The following is a 9,966-nucleotide window of genomic DNA, read 5'->3' on the forward strand; positions in this document are numbered from 1 at the left end:
CCAGTCAAGACCCCCTCCAGGTAAGAAGCTCAAGCAACCCCAGAATGGCTTTGCCCAACTGGGGGCTCGTCAGTAGGGTTTAGCTTGATTCTTTTGGCACAGTGAGCATGGAACCCATATCTATTGCCCTTCTGGTGATTACTTCAGTGCCCTTCACACAGCACTAACTCTGTTCCAAGTGCCCCACAGTTCCTAAGCTGCCCTTCACCTGACTGACTTTTCAATGGCTTTTCACAAAAAAACAGGTCATGGTGGTCAGAGTGGAGGAAGTGGAGAAGAGAGTAGAAAAATAATTTGAAGGTAAGAAAAGCAGACAGGCTCCACATGCCCATTTGAAATTTTGTGTAATCTAAATTTCTTCTACCCCTTTGTGTGACAGATGTGCACATTTGTAAACACTTCTTGGTCTGTGGGTATTTGACTGCTTTCATTTGGCAAAGTGAAAATCACAAATATTCAGTATAAGGCACACCAGAATGCACATTGGTGCCTGTGTTGTTTCTCAGTCCTGAGTCACAATTATGGAGTTCATGATTGTTATTTATTCAGTAGATGCAATGCTCACAGTTAATAAATAGTTTATTCAGTTCATACAAAAATAAATCTTGTTACTGTAAAAACGGATGATACAAATCAAATGTATTTTAGTTCTGATTCGCTTCTTCTCTGTGGCTGAAATTGAGCTGCCTGTGACTAGATGCTTATCCTCTCCAATTTCACATCAGATGAACACCTGGCTTCACTGAGGCCAGCTGATAAACATAGGCTCACAGAACCCTCAGCCCAGTGCTACTGCTAGCATGCGATTGCTGGGTGCCCCATGGAGCAGCTGAAAAGTTTGACAGATTTCTCCTGGTGAAGCAGCAGTCATATCACCCATCCCATCTTAGCAGGGTCAGATGGTTTCAAGCAGTGTCGGCCACCGCCATTTAGGAAACCTTCATTCGTTCATCACTCAGTCCTGCAGGATTAAGTGTCTTCCCATGGCACATGGGTTAGGCCTTCTCTATAAATAGGACAGCATGATTTACAAAAATACAAGCCTTGGACCAGCCAATGCTCTGCGCCAAACTACACAACAATGACTGACAATAATAACATTGTAAGTTACATTACAGTAGCCAATCACACTATTATTGAAAAATAAATATAAGTAATATAAAATACTAAATTGCTTCTTAAATTAGCAGTGCACTGAATTATAAATACTTTAGTTCAAAACAAATTACTCGGAAAGAGTCGACCCAGAAATAGCATCACACTGTCCCCCATTGGGAAGGTTCAAGGTGCCAGGGATCTATAAGGTTCATCTGTTTGAGGCCACTCTGAAATAGCACATATATTTCCATGATTGGCCTGTTATAATTCACACAAGAATTTTTAACATCATATTTTGCACATTTCCCAGGATTTCAGCAGGATTGGTCCTCACTGCTGGAATTTAAAGTGACACAGTTCAGGGCAAAGACAGCTGTTGCATATCTTTCTGATTGACAGCTGCCTATTGCAGGGAGAAGGCCAGACTTGAGCTGTCTTCCAGGCGCTCTATATCTTCCACCATCTCAATGATGTCCTCAGCCTGGTCTTGGTGCAGCACATGGAGAGCATTGGAGCGGAACTTCTCACGGAGCGAGTTTTGGCTGAGGGGCTTCCTCCAGTGCCCATAGAAGGTATCACACCGCCCCGACAGGAGAGTCCCGTCCTCCAGCAGAAGAACCACCTCTCCGTACATCTTGTCAAAGTTGGCTTCATTGTCTACAGGATGCTCCAGCACCACCTTCTCCAGCAGGTTGATCAGACCAGGTCTCATGAGGTTGTCCTCAGTGAAAGAAGAGATGCCCAGTTCTCCGTCCAGGAGGGCTGTGCACGCATTGAACTGGAAGGAGTGTCGGGCCTGGTGTTCTGACTCAGGGAAGGGCCGGTTGATGTACTTAGACACTGGGACCCTCAGAAGAATTCTCTGGATGGCAGAGGGATTGAAGCAACCCATGAGATTGACGACACGGTTCCTTACTGACATGGCAGCGTCTGCGACCCAGTGCATGCCCAAGTGTGCAGGGAACCTCTTGAAGGCGATGTCTTGCTTCTCCAGGAGGAAACTATATTCTTCACCTGGCATTTCCAGGGTTGAGGGTTGGTAGTTACCATAGAAAGCGCTGAACCCTGAGCAGCCGGGAACATCATCCAAGATGAGGGGGTTGGCCTCCATCCCACGGGCGGCCAGAAGCGCTGCTTCCATCCCAAGACGGGTGGCATTGCCAATGTGTAGAGGCTTGGCAAGGGTTGCGGCATTGGCCATGGGTGCCCCTGCCAGGGAAGCAGCAATTGCCAGAGCATGGGTGCACTGGTCTTTATTCAAGGAAAGGAGCTTGGCTATCGCAGCAGCACTGCCCATGGTGCCAACCACAGAGGGAGGGTGAAACCTGGGAGGGGAGAGAGAGAAATGAGACATTGATGCCAAGTGAAGTAATGTGATTACTGTAAACAGTGAAAACGCGATCATATCAAGTCAGGCCTGTAATAATGTACGGCAGTAACATTAGAGGTGGAATATTAAAGGAACCTAGTTATTTAAACACACTCTGTGGGCATCATGCATGGACCCTCTGCATCTGAATGCCATCTGTAGACACCATGGATAACTGCTTGACATGTAAATACCATTTGGGGGCATGACACATAGCTCTTCAATTAAGCATAAACCCTCGTTAGCATCACACATAGCTCCTCAATTAAGCATAAACCCTCTGTTAGCATCACACATATCTCCTCGATACATGCATCATCTTGGTGTGCTTGACCGTACCTCTTTGGGATGTTGCTGGCCTCACTGGAGAACCTCATGAGTCTTCCTTGCACCTCGATGCCCACGTTGAATGCCAGCAGGAGGTCCGCACCGCTGGGCCTTGAACCCACAGGCAGCATCTGAGAAGTAGCCAAGAGGGCAGGCAGAAGAGCACCCGAGGGGTGGGTGGCAGGGTGCCAGGTGTCATCAAAGTCCATAGCGTGAGTCTGTGGAGAGAGGAGAGGAGAGTTAGAGGACCTTTAAAGAATATTCAGAAACAGTTCTGCTGCCCAATACTGAAGAGGGAGGATGCAAGGTCTGCCAATCAGCAAAGCGACAATTTCATTGACCAATAGGAGCTCTGTACAGAAGGCGGAGGAGACATGATGTCATTTAGAAGATTGACTATTCCTCCGCCCTATAGAAACATATGAAAGAAGGGAGGTGACCCAAGATTCACAATTGGACATTAAGCTATGCTATTGTTTTAGAGAACCCCTCTCCAAATAGGGCAGAGGAGCAGGAAAACAGGACCTAGTATTTAGCATAAAATCCACTTAATCATCTTCTAGAATCCTATAGAGACTAAATAGTCTGTTCGCCACACAACAGTCAGGGAACCAGATCCATGTCCAATCACTATGTACATGGAGGGTGCTTGTTCATCCTAGAATTTCAAAGATCTCACCTGGTAAGATATTTTGGTGTTAAACCATATTGATGTAAACCAGGGGTGGGGATTCAGTTAAAGTGTAAAGCTGCCTGGTCTCCACCCTCACACCTCAGCCTAACAGTTGCACTGACATTACACACGGATTTAAGAATTAATCAATAGATTGAATGAGAGGCAGCTGCCCGGTGCCTTACCGCCACTCCATTGGAGAATGCAGCCAGCGTGGGGGAGAGCCGCAGTCCATGTCGTCCGTAAACAGAGCTGGTTGTAGAAGAGGGATACAGGTCCTGATAGAGGAGAAAGAGAGAAAAAGTTATGAAGGAACAATGCCCCGACTGATACATTCTGTGGGGTTTATCAGGAGCCACTTGGGAATGTAGATACACCTACATGAGTCATGCACAGTATAGTACATGGCCATAGGCTGGGTAGGAGATAACCTATCCCAGGGCAAGGTTTACTCCTTAAAGCGCACAGACACTATCCTGCAAGATGCACCGAGCTCTAAACTCCTCCCATCAATGGCTGGTGAGAACATTCTAAATAACCCATCCTTCTCAACAATACAGGTGTCTTCACCTCCCATTGTAAGGAGCAGGAAACCTTGTTAAACATAGTCGCGGATAGATGAAATGTATCTTTATCCAACAAACCAAATGCAGTTGACATGTTGACCACCCTAGGCTTTTTGGGACCTTTGCTATCTAATGGTAGATGATTGTCTGACTCTGAAGTCTAATCTGTAGAACATCAAACACAGAACTATTTGTGTGTAACTCTGTGCAAAGTATTGCCCAGGATGTATTTGACAGTACGTTTTTGTCTATCAATCACATAGCGGCAGAAACTGGTAGTGAAATTGTTGACCCATGGCCGGTTAGTTGAATTAATATCTGATTTTCTTTACTTAGAAATATCTCAGGTAAATATTTTACTGAAACATCTCGCCTGCCTTTAGTTGGGTGTTGCTGCTTTTATTGAAGTCTAATTTCTCCTGCATAATAGAATTTGAATACATTTACATAGCAAACACCCATCCTGATGGTAAACAGATATCCGTTAACGCATTAAAACATGATTGAGTAGTTGGTTGCATGCATTTGTGGCGTCTTTTATCTTGCACTATTTCAGTTTGAAATTGAACATCTATTATTTGCATCAATTTAGTTAACGGACGTGCAATTACGTTCCATCCCATCTTGTCTGTTATCTGAAAGTGTCTGAGCCGGTGATGCCACCTAATGTCTGAAGGGTACTTTTTCTTGTGATTTGACTGGTGAAGAAATCCCATTCATGATGCTGCATTGTGTAGATCCTGTTCTCCAGTTCCCCGTTGTGATTTCATACTGTATTTTTTTATTATACCCCAAACACTTCCAACAATAATGAATGCATGCCCTAAGTACCCATAAAAAGCAGGAGTGTATGCCCTAAGCACCCACAACAATCAGGAGTGTGTGCCCTAAGCACCCACAACAATCATTAGTGTGTATCCTAAGCACCCACAACAATCATGAGTGTGTGTCCCAAGCACCCACAACAATCATTAGTGTGTGTCCCAAGCACCCACAACAATCATTAGTGTGTGTCCCAAGCACCCACAACAATCATTAGTGTGTGTCCCAAGCACCCACAACAATCATTAGTGTGTGTCCCAAGCACCAACAACAATCATGAGTGGGTGCCCTAAGTACCCGCAACAATTAGGAGTGTGTCCTAAGCACCCACAACAATCATTAGTGTGTGTCCCAAGCACCCATGGCAATCATGAGTGTGTCCTAAACACCCACAACAATCATGAGTGTGTCCTAAGCACCCACAACAATCATGAGTGTGTCCTAAGCACCCATGACAATCATGAGAGGGGTTCTGACTGGGCCTGGGCCTACCCAACACTATTGGGGTGTCTGGGCCAGAGGGCGATGCAGGCCCCAATCCACCAGCACTGCTGATTTTATATTTAGACCCTCCTTGGTGCTTCTTCTTTGGGCCTAAACACAAATCCACACCCAAGCGAGGTGCAGAGCCACACTAGTCACAGCGATGGTCCAATGGAGGATGGGAAAGGACAGCTGATTCATTCAACTCCACACCGTCTCGAGTAGGACTTGAAACAGCACAACTTTGCTACCAATAGGGTCTAGTGCTAAGGGGTGTGCTTGGTGTTCAGTTTCTTTAGTCCAGTTTTGTTCTCAATAGTAGAGTTAAACTCTAGGATACAAGTGGTAAAATGATTTGATTGTTAAAATGTGAGCCCTGTAACTCTTGTTTGTCTTGGGACTCCTGAAAAAGTTCACACAATGCTGCAAAGAGTGTTTCCTAAAATGGTCTAGGCCTGATCACACCTTGTGGTATCTAGGGTGATGCTGTGCACCTGTGGTCTAGAGGTTCCCTTTAAAAGGATGATTGTTCCATCGAGCTTTGCCTGGTGTGTTCCAGGCCTCATCTTACCTGGCAGTATCGCAGGGCGATGTCGAATACATGTGTTGTGCTTCCCACCAGTCCAACCCCGATGCTGTCCAGGATCATGCGCTTGCTGCGGTGTCGCACCACTTGGGACAGGTGATCCGACTGGACTCCATGGATAAAGGAAGCAAAGCTGCTAGTGACCGCCTTCTCGAGGGGGGAGCCTTCCAGCGCTGCACAGGAAGAAGAGAGGGGATAAGAGCTACTGCTGGCTTGGGTTGGAGTCAGACAAGAAATCCAGCGGATCTGGACCAGAAACAAAACATGCTCAGATGGATCTCAGTCAGCATCACGCGGACAAGGAGACAAGGCTGAACGAAGACCTATGTCAGGATGGCACACTCTGGAAAATTTAACAAACCCTAGGACACAAAACACTTAACAAACTTAAGGACATAGAACATTTAACAAACCCTAGGACACAAAACACTTAACAAACCCTACGCTTTCATCTGAACTACATTAGAAAAGTGATCTCAAACTGTCAGTCCAATCCTTAGTTATATCAAGGATTGAATATGACAGTACAACATTAGCAGGCCTACCAAAAATGTCCACAGCACCACTAAAAGCACGCCTCAATGCAGCTGCAAGAATCATCACCACATCAAGGAAATTCGACCATATCTTTCCACACTTGAAAGCGTTAAACTGGCTACCGTACGAAGCCAGAATCCAACTTAAACTGGCATGTATTACCCACAAAGCGATCCACTACAAAACACCAAGATACCTGGCCCAGAAAATGTAGTTATCAGGTGGAAGCAGACCTGCCAGGAGTGGCAAAGAGCTGCTGCTGAGACCACCCATCTTCAGGAAGAAGAAAACATATGATAGAGCTTTCTCAGGACCAGCCCCCAGAATATGGAACCCATTCCCTCCAATCATTAGGAAAATTCCAACCACAGTAACATTTAAGAGGGAAGCTAAGATCTTCCTGATGAGTACGTTCGTTCCATAGACAAGACCGCTCATCACTAGCCCCATGACATAGATGGTTCCTAAACAGGACAGCTATGCAGTAAAACGTAAGTCTCCAGTTAGACGTGGAATAACCTCTATCAGCACTATACTAATCCTGACTTGTTAGAACTCACGAGAAAAAGACATTTTCAGAACTATCAAGTACTGGAAGCCCCAGCACGCCTGATACCAAATGTATCCTAAAGTTACCTCAAGTCACTGTATTTTCGTATGTTAATACTCTATCTATGGCTATTGAATGTACCTACCTCATATCACTATGATTCGTAATGCTACACAAGATGTAATTCTATACTACCTCATGTAAATGTGAAGCACTTTGATACCCAAGGGTCAAGTTCGCGCTATACAAACCTCTTTAAATAAATAAAATAAAATACGACATGGTACATTTACCAAACCCTACTTCACGGAACATTTAACACACCCTAGGGCACAAAATATTTAACAAACCTTAGGACACCGAACATTTAACAAACCCTAGGAACAGACCATTCAACAAATCTTAGGACACAGCACCCCTAGGACACAGCACTTTTAACACACCCTGGGACATAGAACTTTAAAAACCTTAGGACACTAAACATTTACCAATCTCTAAGACACAGATCATTAACAAACACTAATTCACCTAGGGCCCGATTCACAGAATGAACTTAAGACTCAATCCTAAACTTACTACTATTTTGGTATTCACAGATTGAATTTACTACTTTGGTGTTCACAGAAGTTAGGATTTTGTCTTAAGTTTGTCTTAAGACAAACTTAAGACAGACTTAAGACAAACTTAAGACAGACTTAAGACAGACTTAAGGCAGCCTTAAGACAAAGTGCTAACTTAAGTCTGTCTTAAGTTTGTCTTAAGACAAATTTAAGACTAAATCCTAACTTCTGTGAATACCAAAAGTAGTAAGTTCATTCTGTGAATACAAAAAGTAGTACGTGCATTCTGTGAATACCGAAATAGTAGTAAGTTTAGGATTGAGTCTTAAGTTCATTCTGTGAATCGGGCCGCCAACATTTAACAAACCTTAGGACACAGAACATTTAACAAACCTTAACACACTTCACATTTAACAAACCCTAGGACACAGAACTTTTAACAAGCCCATGTACACAGAACATTTAACAAACCCTAGGGCACAGCTCATTTAACTAACCTTGAGACACAGAACATTGAACAAACCACAGGACACAGCACAGTCATCAGACCCTAGGACGCAGCCCCCTGTGAGTCTCAGCGTGAACATGCGTGACACCTACCTTCCAGGGCAGCAGTGTGAGTCCGTCTGGACAGCGAGAGGACGGGCTTTGATTTCTGAAAGAAGAAAGTGTTTGATGTTAGGAAGGTGTGTATTTGTGTCCGTGGACCTCTGGGGGTCAGGCAAGGGCGCCTCTTCCAAGAAATGTTAAATCTCGACTCTTTTGTGCGTGCGGCCGGGACATAATGGAGCGCGCGTGCACGAGCCATGAGGCAAGCAATCAAAGTGCCCACCCTCAGTTCCCCAACAATTTTAAGAAGTGTAAACAATGAAAGCGCTTTAACCGGTCTGGGGACAGATAGTGCCCAGAAAAATATGAAATCACGAATGAACAACTGTTAACCATCTGCATGTGGCACAGCGTCACTGCAGCACGGGGTGCAGGAGGCGCTACACCAGCCCACACAATCTGAAAGATTTTAGACAGAGAAAGAACAAGATACAACAGGTAAACACAGCGGCCGAGCGAGGCGAAAACACGAAACTTGGAACAGAGCCTCACCTGGAAGGTAGACAGCAGCATCGTGCGCCTTGAAGCCCTCTTATCCCGAAAGAGCGCCTGTCACTGATGCTGGCAGAGGGCTGCTGTCTCTGGTGCTGGAGGGACGCAGATGTCTCTGAGTCAGCAAGGGGGTAGACGTCTCTGGTGCTGGCAGAGGGCAGCTGTCTCTGGTGCTGGAGGGTAGATGTCTCTGGTGCTGGAGGGACGCAGATGTCTCTGGGTCAGCAGGGGGTAGACGTCTCTGGTGCTGGCAGGCGGCTGCTGTCTCTGGGGCTGATGGTAGATGTCTCTGGTGTTGGCAGACGGCTGCTGTCTCTGGCGCTGGAGGGTAGATGTCTCTGGTGCTGGAGGGACGCAGATGTCTCTGGGTCAGCAGGGGGTAGACGTCTCTGGTGCTGGCAGAAGGCGTCTGTCTCTGGCGCTGGAGGAACGCAGCTGTCTCTGGGTCAGGAGCAGCAGACGTCTCTGGTGCTGGCAGAGGGCAGCTGTCTCTGGTGCTGGAGGGTAGATGTCTCTGTTCCTGCAGGGGGCAGACGTCTCTGGTGCTGCGGGGCGCAGAGGTCTCTACTATTGTCGGGGTGCAGCTGTCTTGCGGTTGCAGGAGACCGGTGTCCCTGGTGCTTGCTGTCCCTGTCTGCCTCTTCCATGGTTTATATTCACTTCAGGGGAATGGCTCTGGAGCAAGAGACCTCTCCAGTGACGTCACCGGAAGGGGGCGGGGCAAGGTGTGTCCAGATTCGGGGAAAGAACAGGGAAATACTTGGAGGAAACTCCGGACAAAAAAACCGTTTTTATACATGTTTTTATTTATTTACTTATGTTGCAATCTGCTTTAGGCAAACAAAGAAATGATCGGACCATTTTACAAAGCACAAAGAATAATTCGATCTGAGTTCAATCATCAAACATTAATTAACCTCTTATAAGACAGTCAGTTAAAAAAAAATTGATTAACATTGATGCAAAACTCAACAAAGGAGCTGTTTCAGGAAACCAGTATCAATCAATCAATCAATCAATCAATCAATCAATCAATCAATCAATCAATCAATCAGGCATTTATAAAGCGCACTACTCACCCGGAGGGTCTCAAGGCGCTTGGGGGGGGGGGGAGGGAGGGGGGTGCCGCTGCTGCTCGAACAGCCAGGTCTTGAGCTTCTTCCTGAAGGAGAGGTGGTCTTGGGTCAGGCGCAGGTCGGTTGGGAGGGAGTTCCAGGTCTTGGCGGCCAGGTAGGAGAAGGACCTGCCTCCTGTTGTCGCTCTTCAGATGCGGGGGACGGCGGCGAGGGCGTGA

The 9,966-nt window shown here is 46.1% G+C and overlaps 1 protein-coding gene across 1 annotated transcript; it reads right to left on the minus strand.

Annotated features, from left to right (window-relative positions):
• Positions 1-1,136: 1,136 nt before the first annotated feature.
• On the minus strand, positions 1,137-8,813 carry LOC147659227 (cis-aconitate decarboxylase-like). The gene is made up of 6 exons (XM_086951874.1): positions 8,673-8,813; positions 8,172-8,226; positions 5,910-6,097; positions 3,653-3,745; positions 2,807-3,012; positions 1,137-2,423 (listed from the first exon to the last, which is right to left on the minus strand). Exons 1-6 carry the CDS (start codon positions 8,691-8,693, stop codon positions 1,502-1,504), a joined length of 1,485 nt encoding a protein of 494 aa, XP_086808000.1. The 5' UTR covers positions 8,694-8,813; the 3' UTR covers positions 1,137-1,501.
• Positions 8,814-9,966: the final 1,153 nt, after the last annotated feature.

Source organism: Lissotriton vulgaris, unplaced genomic scaffold, assembly GCF_964263255.1.
Source record: "Lissotriton vulgaris unplaced genomic scaffold, aLisVul1.2 SCAFFOLD_1301, whole genome shotgun sequence".
NCBI lineage: Eukaryota > Metazoa > Chordata > Amphibia > Caudata > Salamandridae > Lissotriton > Lissotriton vulgaris.